This window comes from Cornus florida, unplaced genomic scaffold, assembly GCF_030987335.1.
Source record: "Cornus florida cultivar Cherokee Brave unplaced genomic scaffold, ASM3098733v1 CherokeeBrave_3.0.0_Hap2_Chr08, whole genome shotgun sequence".
Classification (NCBI taxonomy): Eukaryota; Viridiplantae; Streptophyta; class Magnoliopsida; order Cornales; family Cornaceae; genus Cornus; species Cornus florida.
Window position 1 is genome coordinate 80,451,437 of NW_026775578.1, and position 24,499 is coordinate 80,475,935.

At 38.3% G+C, this 24,499-nt stretch overlaps 2 protein-coding genes across 3 annotated transcripts in view; one reads left to right on the forward strand and one right to left on the reverse strand.

The window, feature by feature from the left end:
- The window catches only part of LOC132268187 (uncharacterized), a 29,816-nt gene continuing 5,317 nt past the window's right edge, over positions 1-24,499 (reverse strand). Inside the window, exons 2-8 of one of the 2 annotated variants that reach the window (XM_059768970.1) lie at positions 17,054-17,113; positions 16,871-16,961; positions 4,843-4,958; positions 4,430-4,489; positions 4,282-4,347; positions 386-585; positions 1-292 (exon numbers count right to left, since the gene is read on the reverse strand). In XM_059768970.1, the coding sequence (XP_059624953.1) occupies positions 394-585; positions 4,282-4,347; positions 4,430-4,489; positions 4,843-4,958; positions 16,871-16,961; positions 17,054-17,113 (585 nt within the window). In that variant the 3' untranslated portion in view covers positions 1-292; positions 386-393. The remainder of the gene's footprint in view (positions 293-385; positions 586-4,281; positions 4,348-4,429; positions 4,490-4,842; positions 4,959-16,870; positions 16,962-17,053; positions 17,114-24,499) is intronic. The other variant, XM_059768971.1, reaches the window with a different exon arrangement.
- Positions 13,432-14,629, forward strand: LOC132268188 (uncharacterized). Its single transcript, XM_059768972.1, has 2 exons — positions 13,432-13,881; positions 13,988-14,629. The coding sequence occupies exons 1-2, from the start codon at positions 13,717-13,719 to the stop codon at positions 14,441-14,443; spliced, it is 621 nt and encodes a 206-aa protein (XP_059624955.1). The 5' UTR covers positions 13,432-13,716; the 3' UTR covers positions 14,444-14,629.

Below are 24,499 nucleotides of genomic sequence, written 5' to 3' on the forward strand. Positions count from 1 at the left end.
TAACCTACTCACCCACCTTTATATTCTTCAAATATAGAAATGTATATATGACATTAGTATCGTGGGGGACATCCAAAGCATAGACAAATCCCCCGAGTCCAATTAACCTCGAAAGATGGGGCCTGTGTGCCAATATACAGAGTCACAGATCAAAGTGGCAATGAAAGCCAGAAGTAAGCACCTAATTAACTTTCATTAGCTTTAAAAACATAACTCAAAAAATCATTTAAATTCCAGATGTTTTCTGATCTTCAGCTTCATCCATCGGTGAACATCGGGATCTGAATTAAACCTGAGGAAACAAGTCAATAAGAAATAAATCAGAAGAAGCTAGATGGGCTACCGATTTCTCATGGTGAACAAGACCGAGATAAGAAGTTTTAACCTTGTTAATCAGTAGGATGAGGTGCCCACTGAGGAGTATCCAGCGGCTTTTAACTCCTTGAGAGTGCTAGCTAACCAGTCCAAGCCCTCATAAAGGCCATCTCCTCTAAGAGCACAAGTACCTTGAATATGCCATTTTCTGTTCTTAAGATCATAGAGACCCAGACCTTCACACACTTCCATTGGTGTCATTGCTCCTTTCTGAACCAGAAAGGAAAAAGAAAATGGAAGAATACAACAAATAAATATTTTGCAGCCTAGGACTTGCCAGTGCTATGCATATAAGCAGCCAATAAAAATCAAAACAGGATGTGCAAGTGAACGTTACGGAAAAACGGTTATCGGTGTACTTCAGACTTTTCAGTCTTTACAAAGAAAAGTCTGAAACATACAGCCAACAACTTTCTAGTAGTCAGCATAATTTTTAAAGGTAGATAGAAAAGTGACCATCAATTAAATCCTGTTAACAACCATCGACTCTAAAAGCTTAAACCTCACCGTTACCCTGACAATTAAAATTGAAACATGTGTTGGACCAAAAGAAGGCCACAAATCTAACAGCTTAAGATTTTAGAGTAGATGGTTGCTAACAAATCCAAAAGGAAAAAAAGAAAGAAAAAACATGTTTCTTACAGGTTAATGAAATAATATTGCTACAATCTCAAGGTCGAGGTAGGAGAACCCCCTTTCACCATTTCTGTTTATCATGCCGATGAAGTGTTTGAGCATGACATTCATTAGGATAGTGGGGAGTTGAGACAGGTAGGGCAGAGGAACAGCTACGATTATATTCTCTGGAGCATAGGAAAATCTTCGACATATCTTCTCATGCTTTAAGTTAGTATTAAGCTTGTGGATCAATCTCGCAAATGGGTTAAGTTATTCCAGTTGGCAAGGTAAAGGCCATGCACGGTTTCACAGGTAATCTAGGCAGAAAGGTGGAAGCCGATACCTCTTATTTCCATCTCCCCTTTAGTACTTGGAACAACTTCAAAACTCTTATTTTGCAAATACTTCACTCTTTTTTTTTTTTGGTGAAAAAGTGCATCGTTTTTGTTTTCAACAATCATAATCTTAGATTTGGTAAGTTGTTGGTTATTGGTGTTAATACAACCATTGCTGAGCTAAAAAAGATTAATTAAACACTGTCACAGTAATCAACCAAATTCTCAAATGGACAGAATAGTGGCTGAGATTAATCAATAAAGCGAATTCGTTGTGAATGTTGTAGACAGATCAGAAAGATGGCCTGGAGATCTTCGACTATACTGAAGGTTTGGTGTCTCGTATCCAGAGATCAACTAGGAATTTGACCATAGTAAACTCTGACCTAGGTTTATATCTCATTTTGTTATAGCGGATTAATTTGTCGGACTAGGTCCCTTGATTTTTTCTCCCTTCTTTGAAGGTATTTCCACGTAAAAATCTGATGCTCATTAATTATTGCTTTAATTATTTATTTATGGTTTAATGCTTGTTTAATTTGAATTGCCACTTGCATTTCATTCAAGCAAATTAAAACAAGTAATTTTTTAATATTAACCATATTACGAGATTAACGGATTTATTTTTAACTGAATGTTAAGAAGTTCTACAAGACTTATTCACCCCCTCTAGGTCTAGATCAGTGGGCCTTGCGTGGCTTTGTTTCAGAGCCATGGGTTTGGTCTGCTTACGTTTTATGCACATAAACCCATTAGAATTGAGTCATATAGAAGGGGCTTAGTTATAATGTTTCTGTAAACCATGTGCATTCATTGGTTGTGCCTCCTATGGTGCTCGTTTATAGTATACATGTCAAAAAAGTAAAACAAATGGTTCATTAATTTGACAAAATCAATCATGGTAGCTAGGCAATACAAGGAAGCTCTCTACGGTCTAAATTTCAAACTTCTGGATATTAAAGGATAAGAATGTCCATTCGTCTCAAATAAATGAGCATATTAGCATAATTCTAAATTTCAAACTTCTGTATATTAAAGGTTAAGAATGTCCATTAGTCTCAAAGAAATTATTGCAGTGAATGAAGAAAGCCTAGGCAACACTAGAAAAACAAAACATGAAGTTCCTCCCTCAAAAAAGCTTCATATCACCCGAAAAGATGAGGCAGTTCTGCAGTCATAAATTACACTAATATGCTCTGAGTAACAAAGTACTTTTAGATGGAATACTATAATCTAATACCAAAATGTCATTCACACGAAACATGTAACAAGAAAAGGGAAGCTGGAGTTTATTTAAGATACTTTGTATTGAAGTGACAATCTATTCGGTGGTGGTCTGGGGTTTCCTAATTAGTTCAAGTTCAACTAGAAGATCCAAGACTAAACATTTTTTTTTTAATAAGTAAAAAATGTATAAGAAAGCGTTCAAAAAGGGGAACTCGTCCCAATAACTACACAAAGGGCGCAAGGCAACCTAAGGAACCCGACGACCTGTTGGTGCCGGGTTGAGATGTGACCCGCTTACAACCCGACGACCTGTTGGATGAGCTTGTGTGGGCCCAAGCCCACCAAAGTTCTGGGGGTTCGGGGGCTTGGCCACAAGAAAATTTTTTATCCGTTTTTGCTCATGGGTCATGGACCATAATTAGTACTCTCCTGTAGCCCGATATATAAGGGCACTTAGGGTTTGATATATGATGATCAAGAGACTAAAAATCCTACACAGAGAGAGAGTGGGGGGTTAAAACTTGTAATCTCTGATTTTACACATAGTGAAGACTTTCGCCGGATCTCCATTGTGGACGTAGGCTTTGCCAAACCATGTATAAGTCTGTGTTCTCTGCATGGTGTGTTTATTTTTCTGTCGTGTTTCGTAATTGTTGCTTGGTTCACTGCATTTGTCGTAACAACGACATATACATATGAATTGTATTACACAACAGATGTAGGTAGATGGTCATATTCAAGCACCCATTTTTCCCTACACCATCCCCCCTTCCCCCCCTCCCTCCCTCTCTTCTTCTCTCTCTGCCATTCCCTTCCCTTCTTTCCTTCTATTTTTCAATTTGGAAACACAAGAAGTGGGATATTTTATCTCAGTTATAATAAAACCTGTAAAACCCAAAGTTTCTAACTTAAATATGGTACATAGAGTCAGTTGATCACTTTCTTCTACACTGTCCAATGGCCCGGGATTGTTGGAGTTTATTGCTGGGTCTATTCGGGATGCAGTGGGTTTCGCCTCGTTCCTCGAGAGGCTTGGACAGGGTGTCCAGTGGATGCCCAAGTTTGTGACTTTTGGAGGGCTGCCCTTATGTGTATGGTGGTGTTTATGGCTAGAACAGAATAAGAGATCCTTTGAGGGAGAGGAGACTCCTGTTGGGGCGCTGAAGTTCTCTATCCTTAGTTCTATCTTTTGTTGGGTTCTTGGGAGGAATTGTAATCCATGGGGGAGATACTAATTTTTTGGACTCATTGAGAGTTTAAGGTCCCTGTTTGGCCTTCTGTAGTTTTTGTGGGATGCGATTCCCGTTTGATAGCTTTCTTCTTTTCTAATACAATCTTACTTTATCAACAAAATAAAAAAATAATAATAATAAAAAACCAAACAAAAAAGGCGACAACCAAGTCTACCAAAATGATAGAATCCTTTCTATATAATCAAGTTTCTGGAGGTAGCATTTCAGAAGTTTCGAAGTTCAAGTTCATGTCAAACACATGCACCTATTATCGTGTCCTCGTCATATTGGCCTAAATATATGTATATATATATTACCTTTTCTTTGTGGTAGGTGCACTAAGACACGATATTTCCCCAATGGGAACTTGAACCTCAACCTCTCATAAGGGAAGAGGAGGAGATAACAATGGAGCCAAAGGCTAGATGGTAACTAAATGTATATACTACACTAGTACTACATTGATGTGTGTAAAAATTACGAATGGAACATACCATGTCCTGTTTGTTTGCAAACACCAAGATGACACTGTTGAGCATAAATGGATCTTTGATGATGGCCTGAAAGAAGACAAATTGGTCAAAATGAGAAACTATGCCATCAGCTGGAGTCCTTGACCATAAATCATTGAGAATATACAACCTGAAACTCTGCCTTTGCTTTTCCAATTCTTTCCCGATCCAAAGAGTCCACAACATAGATCTGTACAGGTAATATATACAAAGTATAAACACATCAACAGATTTGTGAAGCTCAAGCATATCTAAACGACAAGGCAGATGAAGATATGGTTATAAACACAATGAGTTCAGTAAGCCAAACTAATCCTATGCCACGTTGACCTTGATGTAAAGCCAGTGAGACTTTTCTTCTTTTTATTTTCTCTTACCAGATGACTTAGGGCCACTGAGACATATCAATTGGTAAAGGGCGTGGCAAACAGATATGGAGCAGTCAAAAAGAGAAAATTAGTTGATTACCAAGAAACATTATCCAGTGGGAAAAATATACAATCAAAATCCAAATAATAATAATAATAAATATATATTCATTACCAGTCCATCTGTATTATTAAAGTAATGCCTCCATAGTGGCCTTAGTTTCTCTTGCCCACCTACATCCCACACTGTGAACATTACGTTCTTATACTGAACTTTCTCCACATTGAAACCTGCAACATATAAAACGATAGGTTAAATAAGGTTTGTAGCTCCCCAGATTAAAAAAAAAAAAAAAAAAGAAGTAGTATTACCCTAGTAATAATAATAGAAGCACAACCTCAAGGGTTTGGCTCAAGTGGATAAGAACATGGCCCTGATGCCTTAGGAAGCATCAGGTCTAAAGTTCAACTCCTCAGAAGCACGTTTTGTTTATGATTATTCATTCTAATTTATTGGACTTCCACGCGTTGTCTCTATTTCTGGGTATTGTTTAACTTGTCACCTTAAATTATTGTTTCTCATGTGTCACTTGGGTTTACTAATTGCCCCAGGTGCTTACTTTTTCTTTCTTTCTTTTTATAATACCATCAACTTTCAAAAGATGGGGTGACACAAGTCACTGAGAGAAAGAACCATCATCTTTTTGAAATAGCTCGTACCTTGATGTTTACCCTAAATCTTTTTGGGGTCATTAGGTCCTCACAGCAGCATAGCTTATCAACCAGAAGACCTCTGAGAGTTCTTCACTTCAAAGCTCTTTTGAGTTACTTCAAGGAAGTGCTTTGCTTTGTTCATGATCATAGAACATCCACAGAAAAAATTGGCCCGAAGTTATTACAGCATGTCCTTATTGGATACTGGGCTACTCAGAAAGGGTATAGAAGTGATACCCAACCCCCCCCCAAAAAAAAAAAAAATCAAAAATCAAAATCCAGAATGGTGCTTATTAGCATTCATGAATTAGAGGTATTCTTTGCTCATCAACCATCTCTTTAAGGAGAGAAGCATAGCATGGAGGAAGATATGTCATTCCTACAGCCTCCAGTCTATGCTCATGATCAAGGGGAGGATTCTACAGTTTGGAGACCATTCCTCAGAGTGAAAGACACATGACTTATAGTAGACTAGATGTGGGGTGGTCAAATTAGATGCCAGGTGGAGTAGAGCACCGCTAATGTTCCCCCAGGTCCATTGGAATCTTTGACTTCAGATTTATTTTTTATTTTTTTGGACAAATATCCCACAATGCTCTTGGAGAGGCTTGAACCCTCCACCTTTGAAACGAGCAGAGATACCACTAGGCTACATGCCCTAGTTATTCCGACTTCAGAACTTACCGTGCTTCCTTTGTCATTTGCTTCAAGTGATGACTCCTCTATTTTATCAAGTATTATTTTTAAATATTTTTTTATAAGTATTTTTATCAAGTATTATAAATCTTAGTGTTAATGAAATTGATCTTCCAATTGCCAATAAAAATGGAAAACGGGGATATACCTAACATTCCATTCTAAATTTGTCTCACGTAACTCCTTGTCTTTGACCTATCATGCATTTATTTCTTCTTTGTCTTCTATGTCTGCATCTCAAGATTGGAAGGAAGCTCTTGAGATCCTAATTGGAAAGAAGCTATCATAGAGGAAATGAAAAGTGGAGTTAGTCTCTGTTCCAAATGGAAAAAAGACCAGTAGGGTGTAAGTGGGTGTGCACCCTTAAATAGAAAGTAGATGGAACAGCTAACGAATACAAGGAAAGGCTGGTGCCAAAGGATTAACAGACACATAAGAGGATAATCGATTATCAAGAAACATTTACACCAGTTAACAAGATGATCTCTATCTGAGCTATTCTTTCTTGGCAGCCTATTCATGGAGTCTCCATTAGTTGTGTTAGAGAGTTTGAGTTGGTTATTTCTTTTATTCATTAAGGGCACTATTGTACTTTTATCTTTTCAATATATAAATAGATGAGAGGCATGGGTAACCCTAACACACTCATCCTTTATAGACTTCTTCTCTTTCTCCTTTTTTCCTCCTCCTCTATTTTTATCAAGATCCTACAACTTTAACTTGGTATCAGAGCCTCCTATTCAATCCAGATTTGTCCAAATATTACGTCAGCATTTACACGCTGACATCATGCTACTGTTGTGATGACGTCAGCATCTGGTGGCTGAAATTTTCGAAAATCATATGGACTTGATCATCTCGATTTCCTGGTATTTATGGCGATTTTTGCAAAAAAAAATTAAAAAATATATTTGAAGTCATTTGATGGGCCTTTCCATTTTACGAATTTCTTTGTCTTTCAGCCCAAAATTTATTGATCTGGATTTTGGGGCATTTTTTGTTGTTTTTGTTGGTTGAAATCCACAATATATGGTGTCTAGCCTATAAAGAGGGCTGATTGCTCTTTGTTGGATGGTTTACTGCATTTGGATCAATTTTTGGCTCAAAGGGGTTCAGCCAGTCAGTTTTCTTGGCATTCTTCAGCTTCTGAAATTGGTTCTACTCTTTTCTTGCTTCGGAAATCTGTTCTGCATTCTTGGGCCTTCAAGTGCTGCATTTAATACAATTTCTTCCTCTGAATGTTGTACACCAAATCCCTGATTTGTGTTTCAGCCTCAAAGTCCTGAAAACATAATTACGTTCTGTTTCCATTTGAATGTTCCTGCTTTTTAGTTCTGTTCTATTGGTTTGAATCCTACCCATGGCTGACAACAAACCACTATCCGTCAAGGATGACGATATGACTAGGTCGACTACCTCGAAATAGTTGAATAGAGCTAATTAATTACCTTTCTTGGGCTCATGCAGTTCAGATTTTTATTTTGCGCGGGCGAAGGAAACTGAAATACTTAATTCAGAACCCTCCCTCTGACAAGAAGGAACTTGAAGATTGGGCATGTGAGGATTGTACTGTTATGGGATGGCTATGGCACAGTATAGAACCCAATATTGCCAGTGCAGTTGCATTTTGTGACTCTTCTAAGAAGATTTCAGTGTTCTATCGTTACCCACTTCAAACCCTAAACGCCCTTATATATTGGGCTACAAGAGAGTTCTAAATGGGATCCACGACCTGCAAAAGAAAAAACAGGTCATAAAATTTTTCCCGGGGGCCCACACAATGCTCACTTTTGTGACCTGGGCCGAAACAAAATTCGGACCACATCACAATTTCCTACCTAGATAACAAATTATTTTTCCATTGTAAGAAAAAAAAATTCCACAAAATGTAAGGGATGTTTGAAACATTTTCTTTGATAAGAAATATTGTGTTAGAAAACGTTCAAATTGGGGAACGCATCCTAAGGAAATATACAAGCCTCAATTATACCCTTGGAGGACCTGGGCATAACCCAATGGACCCAAACAAACTCAACAAAGACCCCAACTTGAAGGGTTGGACCGGCACACAGCTTTCCACGGAAAAGGAGGCCATGGATCATCCGTGAGGCATCTATAAAACGACCGCACAGCAATTTTCCCCTCGGAGAAGGAACCCAAGTACAAGAATCACATCCCTCTCCAACAATCTCATGACGGTAAAGTAACTCTTAAAAACCCAAAAACATCTTCCAACTCCCAATCCTGAAAGTGCCTCGAAAAACAAACATCCCAGGTTGTCATCCCATTGTCAAGCCGATAACAGTCGGCCACCAAGGCGTATCCACGACAATCTTGAAAAGTATAGGATAAGTACGAGCCAAAGAGCAATCCCACACCAAACGTCCTTCCAGAATCGAATTCTCCTACCACTTTTTGTTCTGGATCTGATGTGTTTAGAAAATTCGCCCCACCCCTTCCGGATGAATTTCCAAAAGCCAACAACACCCCTACAAAGTCTGTCTCTCTCCCCACCAAACCTTCATAACCACTTTCCCCAAGGGCCTTATTGAAAGGCTCAAATCTCTTGATAACCAAACCTCCCAACTGGATTGGTCTACAAACTTGGTCCCCAGCAAACCAAGTGGTACTTCAACTTCTCCCCTAAACTACCCTAAAGGAAATTCCGTTGAAGCTGCTCAATCCGCCTAGCCACATAACAGAGAATCTAGAAAAGAGAGAGGAAATAGGTAGGGAGGCTCGACAACGTGCTCTTCATCAAAGTAACCCTCCCACCTTTCGATAAATATTGCTTCTTCCATCTTGCCAACCTCTTTTCAAACCTCTCCACCATGGGATCCCATCCACCCACGCTCCTCGAGGTCGCCACCAAAGGCAACCCCAGATACGAAAAAGGAAAAGAGCCAACCCCGCACCCTAGCGTGTCCGCAAGATAGGAAATCTAAGGGACCTCCCCAACCGGAATCATAGACTCTTCCCCACATTCACTTTCAAGCCAGAGACTGCTTGAAACCATATCAACACACATTTCAAATATATCGGTCTCATCAGCGTTACAGAAAACTAAGGTATCGTCATCAAACAATAGGTGGGAGATCTCTAACTGACTAGGCAAGTCTCTCCCCACCCTAAAACCTCTGATAAAACCCAGATCCATTGCCCTCCTCAACATCCTACTCAGAGCCTCCATCACAATAATAAACAAAAAGGGAGAAAGCGGATCTACTGCCTCAAGCCCCACAATCTACTGAAAATACCAGTAAGAGCACCATTCACAAGGACCGAGAATCTGACAGTCGAAATGCAAAACTCAATCCACCTCCCCCATCTCTCCCCAAAACCCATCCTTTCCAACAAATAGAGCAAGAAGCTCCTACTCACATGATTGTAAGCATTCTCAATATTAAGCTTACACAAAAACTCCAAGATCCCATTGCTCGATCTGGAATCAATCCACTCGCCTGCAATAAGGATTGAGTCTAAAATATGACGTCCCTCACAAAGGCATTTTGAGAGTCTGAAATTATTCCATCCAAAACTTCCCTCAAGCTCAAGGCAAGGACTTTGGCAATTAGTTTGTAAATGCATCCCACCAAACTAATAGGTCCAAAGTCCCTAACGCCAACTGCCCCCTTTTTCTTGTGGACAAGAGCAATGAACGTGGCATTCAAACTTCTTTTCAAAAAGAACTTGGGAATAGAAAGCATGGAAAGTACCCATCACCTACTCCCCCAACCACCTCCCAACTCTCCAGAAGGGAAAAAAAAATGTTTGATAAGTAACTCTTTAGAAGGAAACATATAGAATAAGCATCTGGTCCGGAGGCTTTATCCCCATTACAACTAGAGGTGGCAATATTTGATATGACATGAACACAACATAAGATAAGAGGGTTTGGGTTTGGGCTAATCGTGTTCGTGTCGTAATCGTGTCGACACAGATTGACCCATAGTTGTCAAAGGCGCCGGAGGCGCGTGCCTGAGGCGCAAGGCGCCTCCAGGCGCCATCTCAGCGCCTCTAGAACCTTAAGGCGCATGGGTTGCAGAAGGCGAGCGCCTTTTCTCTACAGGCGCAAGGCTAAAGGCGATATAAAGGCGCGCCTAATGGAAGTTGTAATATTTTAACTTTTGTTTGTTTATTGACTTTATTGATTTGTTTTATTATTTTATTGTTTCTATTTTATTACTTTTATAACACATTGTTACCACATTAAAAAAACAAAAAACAAAAGAAGAACAAACATCAAAACAAAGTTGGAGACAGAGGTCACAGAGGCGACGACTTGGACAACAGTTACTCTCGGTCTCGGATCTGTCATCTGTGTCGGATCTGCTGGATCTACGCCGTCGGTGACACCGCGACTCTGCCGGTACGTTCTCTCTCTTCTTCTTCTCTCTCTTCTTCTTCTCTTCTTCTTCTCTCCTCTTCCTTCTCTTCTTCTTCTCTCCTTCTCTTCTCGGATCTGTGATCTGTCTCAGTTTTTTTTTTTTTTTTTTCTTTTCTTCTCTGGACCGACTGTAGAGTCGAGTTTGGCAGTTTTTTTTTTATTTTTTATTATTCTTCTTTTTTTTCTCTATTTTTTTATTTTATTTTTTTTCTTAAGTAGCTATTAAGGTACAGAGAAGAATTATAAAACCATCAGGAATTCTATATGTATATATATAGTTCTGATTTATAAATTTCAAGGTTAACAAGGTGAATGAAATTATTTGATAACTAAATCAAACCATATCATAATTCATAGCACTGAAGTATCAAGTTAGTTGTTGGTATATAATTGACATAAACAAGAAAGTTGGAACTTTAAAGAGGGAAGTAGATTGGTTAAACCTTTTTGTAAAGAACCTCGTCATTCAGTTGCCCCAACAGATTGATTCTAACCTTTATTTTGGGCAAGTGACAATCATTTCATATGCCACTTTCTCAAAAGATCAAGAATTCAAAATGCGATTACCAATTACTCTGTTCAAAGAAACTTGCTATTTTATTTTTTATTTTTTTTTGGATTGTTGTAGCCTGTATGTGACAGATAGAATGTAATTCTTTTTCTTGGTTACGGGTTACCCAAAAAAAAAAAAATTTATTGAAATCAGAAGGTATTTAATTGATTTTCTTGTAAAATTTGCAGAGGAATACAAAGCTTCTAATCTATACAGAATTTACATAACACCAAAATACCAAATACAGAGAGATAGACTGATAGAGAGAAGAAGTTGTCCAGTTAACAACTAACACCAAATTGAAGTCAAATTTATTAACATCAAACTTAAGTTACTTAACACTGAAATACTGAATCCATAAAAATTAGCTCCAAACCGATCTATCAGCTCTCTCCACGTAGAGAGTGACTGTGAGTCTGTGACGGATCTATTTCCCAATTTGAGCCAACACATTCTGCAGTTACTTTGCTTAATCACAATTGCAGCCAAATTGTATGCCTGTATTTGTTCCATTGAATCATTCTAACATGTTAAAATGAAATAATTAGTGAAGTGTACTCTAAAGTCTAAATTATAAAAGACAATCGCAAATTGTAAATAGCAACTGTTTACTGTTATATTATTTTCATATAATATAATTAGGTTCTATTATTGAAAGTATGTTTAGTTGTTATAGTTATAGAATGAATCATGGTGCTTATAGTTATAGAAAATTAGATTGATTTGCAGCTTACATAATTTCTATTGAACTTGATTGTAGTTTGAACTTTAAAAGATGCCTAATGAAGGTTCAAGAAAGGATCCGGCATGGAATTACTCACATTTGGAGAATCCGAAAGATACAAATGCCGTCACTTGTAACTTCTGTGCAAAAGTTACAAAAGGAGGTATTTATCGGGCTAAGCAACACTTAGCTGGAGGATATAGAAATGTGAGTGCATGCACAAGATGCCAATCTAGTGTTAGAGAAGAAATCAAAGAGTACATGAGTAAGAAAAAGGAAGAAAAAGAACAAATGAATTTGTTACCTAGTGATGAGATTAATTTCATTGATGGAGAGGGTGAGGATGATGTCATGGAAGTTAGCAATCGGGGAAAAAGGGTAGCTAGTGCAGGCAGTGCTAGTGTCAATTCCTCAAAGATGCAAAAGCAAAAGGGACCGATTGATTTATATTTCACTCCCAGACCGGAAATTGTGGTACAAAAAAGAAAGGAAGGGGGAAAACAAACAGCCATTAATGATGCATGCAAGAAAGAGTTGAGAGGAAGAGCGTGTGCTGCTTTTGCAAGGTGGATGTATGATGCAGGAATTGCATTCAATGCTGTTAAGTATGATAGCTTTGCCGAGGTTGTTGAAGCAATTGGACAATATGGTCCTGGCATGAAACCACCTAGTTATCATGAGGTGAGAGTTCCTTTGCTTAGGAAGGAATTGGATAATACCAATGCTTTGATGAATGACCATAGGGAGGAGTGGTCAAAATTTGGATGCTCATTAATGGCAGATGGGTGGACAGACAAGAGAGGGAGAACATTGCTTAATTTCCTAGTAAATAGTCCAAGGGGAACCATGTTTATTGAGTCGATAGATACTTCTTCTTTTTCAAAAGATGGTGACAAGATGTTTGACTTACTTAATAAATTTGTGAACCGCATTGGAGTAACAAATGTCATCCAAGTCGTCACAGATAGTGAGTCAAGCAATAAGTATGCCGGTAAGAATGTTCAATGTTTATAACTTTTAGAGTTTACATTCTTTACAAATATATAATTTAAATCAACTTTGATTTACTCATTCTCTTTATATCATTTTTTCTTTTTTCCGTTTGGTTTCAAATAGGGAGGATGTTAGAGAAAGAACACCCACATTTGTATTGGACCCCATGTGCTGCTCATTGCTTAGACTTGATGTTGGAAGACATTGGGAAAATACCGTCCATCTCTAGAACAATGCAAAGGGCAGTGGAGTTGAATAGTTATATTTATATGCGACCAAAGTTGTTGAACATTATGAGGAACTTTACTCACAAAAAGGAGTTGCTTAGGCCTGCTAAGACTCGATTTGCTACATGTTTCATCACATTATCAAGTATTCACAAGCAAAAGAATAACTTGAGAAAGATGTTTACTTCAGAAGAATGGAATCGTAGTAAATGGGCGAAAGAGGAAGCCGGTAAAAGAGTTGCTTCTTATGTTTTGATGCCTTCCTTTTGGAACAACATTGTCTTTAGCCTTAAGGTTTCCGGTCCTCTTATTCCGGTTTTGAGATTAGTCGATGGCGAGAGAAAGCCTCCCATGGGATACATTTATGCGGCTATGGATAGGGCTAAAGAAGCCATTGCAAAATCATTTGGGGGAGTAGAAGATAAATACTCAGATATTTTTGAAATAATTGATAAGAGGTGGCATGCAGCAGGTTATTATTTGAACCCAGAATACTTTTATTCAAATTCGAAAATTGAAGAAGATGAAGAGATTGCAAAGGGTTTGTATGCATGCATTGCAAGGTTAGTCCCGGATGTCAAAGACCAAGACAAAATTACTGAGGAGCTGTCCTTATATTTAAAAGCTGAGGGCCTCTTTGGTAATCCCTTTGCTATTAGACAGAGAAGTACACGAGGACCAGGTAAAGTGGTAAAGTATATTAAGTTAGTATAGCTAAGTGTTAAAATTATTTTGACAATAGAGTCGATAGAAAGATGAAGCTAAAGTTGCTAAACATCATTATTAATTTTTTTTTAATAGCTAATTGGTGGGAAGCTTATGGCAAGTCAACAAAACTTCTCCAAAAGTTTGCTATAAAGGTTTTAAGCCTTACTTGCAGCTCTTCTGGTTGTGAACGAAATTGGAGCGTGTTTGAGCATGTAAGTATATACTATTTAGTATTTACTAACTAGGTTTGTAATTTAATTGTTGAAAATTAAAATTTTAATTTTTTATACTTACTAGTTAAAGTTGAATTTATTGCAGCTTCATAACAAGAAAAGAAATAGGCTCGCTCAAACAACGTTGAATGATTTAGTGTTCATCAAATATAATAGAGCATTGAGGCGTCGATATAATATGCGTGACACTCTTGATCCCATTTTACTCGATGACATTGATGAGAGCAACGAGTGGTTGACGGGGAGGATGGATGATTCTGATGCAGAACATGATCTAGTCTATGAAGATGATTCCTTGACATGGGGTGATGTTGCTAATTTTGCTGGTATTGGAGAGGCAAGCAGGCCGCAACGGTCTACTAGATCAAAATCTAGTTCTAGTTCACGGTTACCAACAAAGGGAGCAGGAAGTTCTTCAATTCGACTTGTGGATGAGGATGAGGATGATTCAGATGAGATAGAAGAGGATCCTGAGAATTATGAATCATTTAGTGACGATCAAAATGATGTTATGCTTATTGATGACGAGGATGATATTTAGATTCATTGGTGTTGTCTTCTTAGGAAGAATGATGTTTATGTTTGTTTTAGTTTTATCTTATACTTCTCCTTAGTTGACTTTTGCATCTTTATGTTAATATGTTTAATTATTCACTGTTTTGAACTCAAGTACTTGATTTACTTGGTTTTGGCATCTTTATGTTGAATATTTAACTTAAGTAATTCATTTAGTTGACTTTTACATCTTTCTATATACTATTGCATGATTTGCATCTTTAATACTTTATTGGGTGGGTTTTTTTTTTTTTTTTTTTTTCCAACGTGCGCCTTGCTTCAGTCGGGCACACGCCTCGCCTTGCGCCTTGCGCCTTAGGCTCCAGGAGGCATTTGCGCTTTTATGCGCCTTGAGCCTTTAACAACTATGGATTGACCCGCTAACTAAACGTGTCGTGTTCGTGTTTGACCTATAAACACGATTATAATACGAATAACCCGATTAACTAAACGTGCCCGATAAACGTGTCGTGTTCATGCCAAAAATGACCCATTTAGCTAAACGTGTAGAATAAACATGTCGTGTTCGTATCAAAAATGAATTAAAGGTGTCTTTTCGTGTCGTGTCAAGTCTTGACCCATTTATTAAACAGGTTACGCGCGTCGTGTCATATTACATGTGTAATAATCGTATCGTGTTTGTGTCAAGGATCTTAGACACGATTAATAATCGTGTCGTATTCGTGTCATAATCATGTCGACACGAACACGACACGCTAACACGAATTGCCACCCCTATTACAACTCTTCAAATCCTTCAACACTTCCTCTCCAGTAAAAGGTCTCTCCAACTCACCCCAATCTGGAGCATCAATCAAGTCAAATTGCAAAGGTCTCCGAGTAAAGGTCTCAGTGAACAACTAATTAAAAAAAAAGAAGCAATTCCCCTTCACACCTCCTCCTCCTCCTTGGACAACACCTCCCCATCAACCCCGATCCTCCCAATATGATTGCCCCTCCAATGAGCATTCGCAAGCCTACGAAAGAATATTGTATTTTTGTCACCCTCCATGAGCCATGACGCTCAAGATTTCTATCTCCATGAAATCTCCTCTAAAATAGCAATCTCGACAATCTCTGCCTCACACTCCTCCCTCCTTCGTCTCAACACCTACTCAAGGTCCCCTACACCCTCTAACGGTCAATCTAAGCAATCTCCATTAGAGCTCTATTCTTTCTCCACTCTAGATTCCCAAAAACCTCATTGTTCCATCTCTTAATGTCTTCCTTCAGAAGCCTCAACTTCCCCGCAAGAGTAAACCTCGGAGCCACTCACCCCATAACTCTGCCACCAAGAGGACACTCTCTCCTTGAAGCCCTCAACCCGAAACCACAAGTTCTCAAATCTAAAAAGAGAACTCCTCTTACGCAACCCGCCACAATCCAACATAATCAGAATATGGTCCTATGTGGGTCTAGCCATCGCCACCTGAACCATCTGGGAATCTCTCCTCCCAATCGCCAAATAAGAGGAATCTATCAAGGTGAGACAAGGTAGGAGAAAATCTGCCACTCGACCATGTAAAAAAAGCTCCCTCTAAGAGTAAATCAACCAACTGGGAATCATCAATAAAGTCCGAAAATTGATCCATCACCATGGTCCACCTACCTCCCGTAGACCTCTCCATCGGAGACCAAGTCACATTGAAATCCTCACCAATACACCAAGGAAGAGACAATCTTCTTCGAACAGAGCCAAGCTCCTCCCACAACATATGACGCTCTCCATCCTCAACCGGACCATAGACACCAGAAAAAACCCAACGAAATCCATCCTCCTCCATGGAAAATTTACAGGGGACAAAATCCAGCTTTCCACATCTCCAGATTGGACACCCATCTCTTTTCACACATATACAAAAGAAAGCACTACAAGAAAGCAGTGGCCTAGACCAAATCATGCAATTAGGGGACCAGGCTCTAGAAAAAAATGGCCAAAACTAGCTACAATGAATATTTTCTCTTCACTATATTAGAGAAAATCATTAAATGTCACGAGCATGATGAAAATGGTAAAATATCAGATAAGTGCATGGTCAGTTCCATTCATCTTTTCCCCACTGCAGTCTGGTGCTGCATGGGTTTCCAAGAACATTGACAAACTATCGCTTTTCAGCCCATTCATTCAACACTTAAACAACAGCAAAAACAAGTTCTAAGTCTTCAAAAGGGAAGGGGTGAGGGGGAAAGAACAAAATTAATTAGATTTCCTAATTCCTGACAAGAAGTTAAACATTTAAAAAATGGCATCTTAGTGAAGCATGTTCAAGTGTTCAACAAAAACTCACGAGGACCAACCAACAGCTCAATCCTACTACAATATAATACTGGCCCTGATCCCAAATTTAAGCAAAACCATCATATCATCTTCACCACCACCACCATATAAACAATCATAGTCAAAATGACCTACCAATTGTAGGGACGGTGGATAAAACTTCTCCAATGTGCAGTTTGTACAGAATAGTTGTTTTACCAGCTGCATCCAGGCCAAGCATTACAACCTATGGAATTGATTACAAACCACGAACATTAAAAATAGAAACATGGAAGTTATGAGCGAATAGTAAGTAATACAGGCAGAAAACTCTAGAACCTTGACAATCCCATCAAAGAAAGTAGCGTGTAGGACGCACAGTTCACAAGGTATTGATGCCTAATAAAAAAGGGTCATTCTTTTTAGAAAGTATCGGAAACAATAAAGCAAAAAGCCAAATCCCAGTTACACACAAAAGGATTGCATATGAATTTGCCTATATTATAGAAGGTCATTAAAAAGGTAGAACAAAACATTCGAGAAGCATAATCACATAAAATGTGCAAAGATTATTCTACTAATAAACATGTAAATGGATATGGGACAGACTGGACAGTAATAGGTCTAGTGATGGAGCCAGAATTTATTCCAAGGGGGAACACAACAATTTTTTTTCCCTTTTAGGGACAAGAGTGTGTGTGAGTTACAACTAGGGGAAAAAAATTTAAAGAAGAAGAAAAAATAAATAAAAAGAGAGAAAAAAAAAAAAAAACGTTACGCCACATAGTATACATTATACATTACTGAAAGAAGACGAAATTTAAGAAGAGAAAAATAAATCAAAAGAAGAAGAAAACAAAAAGAAATGAAAAATGAGAGAACTTTGAAAAGGAAAAAATTAGGATTTGATTGGAGAAGAGGAGTGCAAATTTTTTTAAAGGAATCAAAGAAATTTGAAAGAATAAGAGAAAAAGAGAGAAATAGCATTTTGTAAGATTTTACTATATTAAATACCTAAAAGTAAATAAAAATAAGGTTTAAGGCCCAGCTCAACTTGGCTCCCTCCCTGGATATGCCATGATACCGACATGGGCACCTAATAAATCCTCAAAAGTGTAAGAATAAGGACACACTGAGAACACCAAGAATAATAAACATTTTTTATATGTATGATTATATAGCATAAGACAAATATTATATTTATTCATCCTTAGAATAAGAAGTCGACCAACTAATGAGTTCAAAACAGTACGAAACACCTAAAATTATAATTCTTTCTGAACTATCGAGTAGAAAGCCTCAGAGAACCAAAGTTAGCTACAAATATAATTTGATCATGTATTTATCTGACTATGTTCCCCAAATTGAAAAAACTCAAATTATGATATCATAAATACTAATTATTTCAATTTTTAAAGAGCGCTAATTGTGAAGTTATTAAAATAAAATAATTAGATTCTAAAAGGCAGAAATATTTCGAACTTCTTACATTTTTCAATTTCAAAAGAGCATAGAATTACCCCAAACCAAATTGGAAGTATTGGGGGTTAGATTTTAAAAATGGAAGTGTTTAAAACCCCATAAATTGTAAAGGAAAAGAAAAGGAAGCATTAACTGTTACAGAAAAAAAAAAAAAAAAAATACGTTCAACTTACATTGCATTCCTATAGATGGTCGGTCACTAAAAATGGTCATCAGTGTACCATTGTTCTCATCTCTTTCTCTCTTTCCTACTTTCTAAGTTTATTTTGGTGACTTAGTCAGTCAACCACATATAAGTATCTATTTTTTTCTAACTCAAAAGTTTTTTCCGCCCAACATATGACCCCTTGTTCTTGGAACTCTCTAAAAAGGGCAAATTGCAGTAAACCCCCTGAACTACTACTCAGTTGCAGATTGTCCCCCTCTATTGCATAAAACCCCCCAAACCATGAAAAAGTGGCCAACCCAACCACACCTTCCCTCCCAAGAGTATGTGACGGTGTTTGACTCCCGCTAAATGAATCTGAAATTACATACTTGACCATTCGCCGGGGGGGGGGGGGGGGGGGGGGGGGGGAGGGATTCGGGGAGAAGTCAATGAAAGGTTGGAAAAGACAATATTACCATTATTATACAAAGCGGGGTCATTTTCTATAATGGAAATATCATAAAACCTAGGGCCCACGACTTCATTGTTTTTTCCCTCAGCTCAGACAATTTCACTCACAGCTCCAACCATGGTTGCTTGCCGATCTGATCTCCGAGTGAATTTTTTATTTTATTTTTATAAGTAAAGATTGTATAAAAAGCGTTCAAAAGGGGATCGCGTCCCTCAAAAGCTACACAAGGCCAAATAGGGCCTCTAATCCCTCAAAGATTCCAAAAAATCTACAAGCTCACCAAGGATTTACAATATCTCCCTAGAACCCAACAAAAAAGAGTATTAATAATATAAAACTTCAACGTCCCAATTGGATTCTCCTTTCCTTCGAAGTATTTCTTTCAAGCCATAAACACCACCAGACACAAAAAGGAGTAACCCTCGAGAGATCACGAACTTGGGCCCCCACTGTACAACCTCTCCAAGCCTCAATCAAGTCTCCAGAAGATCTAGGCATAACCCACTGAACCCCAAACAAACCCAACATCAGCATCCAGCAATCTCGAGCCACAGGACTATGCAAAAGAAGATGATCAACCGAACGCAAAGGCAAGGCACATAAAGGGACAAACACAGCCACATACAGACACAATTAATACACCAAAACAAAAGCAACAAAACTGAGAGAGAACTATATCTCACAGTCCATGTGCAAGAGAGATTGAGAGAGAAGAAAAATGATCTAGCGTGTAAAAATTGACTTTTGCAGGGGACATGGACAATCGACAATACCTGGTTCAAGTAATTGTGTTGCTTTCTTTGACAATGAGTTAAGGTTTGTGCAAAAGAGATCAAGAGAACAGAGAGAAGAGAACTGACAGAGAGGATGGCAGAGAGCAAAGAGGTATTGCTTCAACGTCTCTATTAAAAGGGTAATTTCGTCTTCTAAAAGGATAATTTGCCATTTGGTTATTTGTTAATCTTACATGACTAGCATGTGAGTAAATAACAATTACATTTTAAAGGGCATCTTAACTGGAGGGGCAATTTGAAAAAAGCATGATTGTATAAGGGGGTTTTCTGCTAAAAATAATCTTTGAAGGGGGCAATCTGCAACTGAGGAATAGTTCAGGGGGTTACAGCAATTTGCCCTTCTAAACAATACCATGTTTTTTACTTAGACAGCTTCTTTTGGAAACTTACTGAAGAAGCTCTTATAATGTCCAATGCATATGTCCAACAGTTGTTTGCCATGTCTTCACTTACTTTTTCAAAAAGAAATTAAGACACATTCTTTTACGTGTCTCATGACCAGGACATATCCATTGCATTTCCATGCCTATCTCAGACACTTATATTGTGACTTTTGGCATGTCCATGCTTCTTAGTATGTTAATGTTTAAACCATGAGCATAAAAGTATGCTGACATTTAAACAATGCATATAATACATGTGGAAAGATCTAGGCTGAATTATTAGGAAATTAGTTAGGGAGGATTTTTAGGAATTATCCATAGTTAGATAGTTGACTTTTTTTAATTTTACATAAGTAGTTCCTATATTATAGGAATTATGATCTGTACATATCTTTTCGTTAGATAGAATTTGTAATACACTTCTATATATATACGCCTGTAAACTAACATATGTGATATGAAAAGAGAATATCAGAATTTATTCTTTTTCACTTTTGTGTTCATGGTATCAGAGCTGCCCTCACTAGGACAGTAAATTACTCCATTGTTCTGCTGATTATCCGATAAAATCAACAAACATTCATCGTTAATTCTGGTCGTTTATACCAGAATTATAGAAGACTTATTCTTCTTTTTTAATTTCTGTTCGTCGTTTCTGGATGATTTCTTTGGTTAAATCCGCAATGTACCGAGGAAGTTTCGGTCTACTCTTCAAATGCTCGGAAATCCCAGATCACTTCATCCGGTTCAGGTGACAACCCAATCCTCCAAATTACCACTCATCGGCTGAATGGAAAGAATTTTCTACGGTGGTCTCAATCCGTAAAGTTGTTCGTCCGAGGGCGGGGGAAGATTGGTTATTTAACTGGTGCAACGCAGGCCCCAAAGGAAGATGATCCAGCATATGCTGTTTGGGATGCAGAAAATTCCATGATTATGTCATTGCTAGCGAACTCCATGGAATTGGAGATAGGCCAGACATTTATGTATCTCTCCACTGCCAAAGAATTATGGGACTCAGCAGTGAGTGAGACATACTCAGACTTGGGCAATTCCACACAAGTCTATAAAATTAAAACAAGGATCCGAGAAACAAGACAAGGAGACCAGACTGTTACAAAGTATTACAACATATTACAAGGTTTGTGGCAAGAACTTGACCTCTTTTATGATTTTGAATGGAAGTGTGTGGGTGATAGTGCCCAATTCAAGAAAACAGTTGAGAAGGACCGTGTATTTGAATTTTTGGCTGGACTCAATGCAGCCACTACCTACCACTAGAGAAAGGCTTCTTGGAAATTAGGAGGGAAGAAAGCCGCAAGTTGGTAATGATGGGAAAGAAATCCTCTAGCACTCATAGTGAGAACTCTGCACTCAATGTAACAGCCACTGAAATGGCAGCAGCTGCAGTTAATCCAAAACCAACAAATCACCCACAGCGGAAGATTGAAGAGAAAACCAAGATCTGGTGTGATTTCTGTAACAAAAACATGCTGGAAACTACATGAAAACCAGTAAATTGGAAGGTAAGCAGATTTGGAGACAAGAATGGGCATGGAATGCAGGCTACTACTGAAACCGAGACATCTCCATTCAGTAAGGAGCAGCTTGATCATCTCTCCAAACTGCTGAACCAAACTCAGGTTTCAAGTGTCCTCAGATTCTCTTACCCAAAAAGGTAGCTCTTTAAGTGCTCTCACTAGTACTTTAAATCCGGCACCTTGGATCATTGATTCTGGTGCATCTGATCATATGACTAGTTTATCACATTTGTTTAGTACATATTTTCCAAGTTCTGGTCACTTAAAAATTCATATTGCTGATGGTAGTTTGTCTCCAGTTGCAGGAAAAGGTTCTATAGTTGTCTCAGAAAACCTTGTTTTGAAATTTGTCCTCCGTGTGCCTAACTTCTGATGCAATCTTTTATCAGCTAGTAAACTCACCAAGGATTCTAACTGTGTTATCAAATTTCTTGATTCTCACTGTAAGACCTATATTCGGGGAAGATGATTGGCAGTGCTAGGATGGTTGATGGACTCTATAATTTCGATGATGAAATCTTCAAGAGTGGACAAGCTCAAGCTGCAAGTAGTAGTGATATTTCTATTTCTGCTAAAAGTCAAATAATGTTATGGCACTATAGGTTAGGCCGTCCCAGTTTCTCTTACTTAAAACATTTGTTTCCATCGGTGATCAAAAATTTTAATCCTTTGTTATTTCAATGTGAATCTTGTCAATTATCAAAGCATCATCGTGTTTCCTATCCTTCTCATTTATATCAAGCATCCAAACCATTTTATTTGATTCATAGTGGTGTGTGGGGACCTTCTTGGGTTACTAATGTGACTGGAACTAGGTGGTTCATCACTTTCATTGATGACCATACTAGAGTGTGTTGGGTATATCTTTTGAGAGAAAAATCTGAGGCTGCGAGAGTGTTTAAAGTGTTCTATGCCATGATTGAAAACCAGTTTCAAACCCAGATTCAAGGATTTAGAACCGACAATGGAAAAGAATTCTTTAACTCTATTCTTGGTGATTTTTTTTTGAAAGAAAAGGGTATTTTCCATCAGTCCACTTGCTTTGATACCCCACAACAAAACGGGATAGCCGAGAGAAAAAACGGCCATTTACTTTAGGTTGCTAGGGCAATAATGTTCACTATGGGGGTTCCTAAATATCTATGGGGTGAGGCTGTTCTTACAGCTTCATACTTGATCAACAGAATGCCAAATAGGGTGTTGAAATTTGAGACGCCCCTAAATAGCTTGCTGTTAGTTTTTCCCCATATTAGGATCTTCACCTCATTACCTCTTAAAGTGTTTGGATGCACTGCTTTTACACATGTTCATACACGGGACTGTTCAAAACTTGATCCTAGGGCTGAAAAGTTCATGTTTGTTGGGTACTCTCCTAAACATAAAGGGTATAAATGTTATAACCTCACCTCTAAAAAATTCTTTGTGAGTATGGATGTGACCTTTTTTGAGACTCGACCCTATTTCACCAAAAATACTCTTCAGGGGGAGAGTAATGAGAGGGAAGACCATTTTTGGGATGTGTTGGGCTCTTTACCATTGCTGAGTGTTTCACCAAACTCTACCTTACCTACTGAACCTGGGCATCCCACTATTTCAACCTCTCCGAAGCCTATTGAGTCGAACATTATAGACTACACTTCAGGGGGAGAACCAGTTCAAATCCAACCTCAATCTGAGCTCCGTGTTTACTCTCGAAGAAGGAAGGATCAAAATAAAGAGCACCAACCTACTACCTGCCAAGAAAATTCTCCGATAAAGGCAACTCGAATGAAACAGGTATTTCCGTCTCTAATCCATCTTTAATTCCTGAAACCAGCAATGAAGAGAGCCTTTCTCGTGACCTTGATATTCCTATTGCACTTAGGAAGGGTACTCGCTCTTATACCATGCATCCTATTGCTAAATATGTGTCCTACCATAGATTGTCTCCAAATTATAAAGCTTTTACCACTAGTCTCTCTAGTGTTTCAATTCCTAGAACTATACAGGAGGCCTTCAATCATACCGAGTGGAAGGCAGCAGTTATAGAAGAGATGAGGGCTCTTGATAAGAATAAAACTTGGGAGATTGTTGAGTTGCCAAGGGAGAAGAAGACCGTAGGCTGCAAATGGGTGTTCACGGTCAAATATAGGCTGATGGTGATATTGAGAGATGCAAGGCGAGACTCGTAGCTAAAGGCTTCACCCAAACATATGGAATAGATTACCAGGAAACCTTTGCCCCGATGGCAAAGGTAAATTCCATACGGGTGCTGTTGTCTCTTGCTGCAAACTTGAGTTGGCCATTGCAGCAGTTGAATGTAAAAAATGCGTTCTTAAATGGTGAGCTAGAGGAAGAAGTGTTTATGAATCTACCACCAGGATTTGAAAATGATCATGGAGCTGGAAAGGTGTGTAAATTGAAGAAATCACTATATGGTTTGAAACAATCACCCAAAGCATGGTTTGATCGATTCACTAAAGCAATCAAGGGTCATGGATATCGTCAAAGTCAGTCTGATCACACTATATTCTACAAACATTCAAGTGATGGTAAGATGGCCATACTTATTGTTTATGTGGATGACATAATCCTGACCGAAGATAATAAAAGAGAATTGGAGGATTTGAAGTCTTTTCTTGCAAAGGAATTTGAGATCAAAGATCTTGGAGCTTTGAAATACTTCCTAGGAATGGAATTTGCCAGATCCAAGAGAGGGATATTTGTCTCTCAAAGGAAGTATGTGTTGGATTCACTTACGGAGACAGGTTTACTTGGCTGCAAACCAGTGGAAACACCTATGGAGCCCAATTTAAAGTTGCAAGCAGCAAGTGCAGAAAAAGTGGTGAACCGAGAGCAATTCCAAAGGCTGGTTGGAAGACTCATTTATCTTTCACAGACTCGGCCAGCTATTGCCTTCGCAGTGACTGTAGTGAGTCAATTTATGCACTCACAAGGAGAAGAACGCTTTTGAGGCAGTCTACCG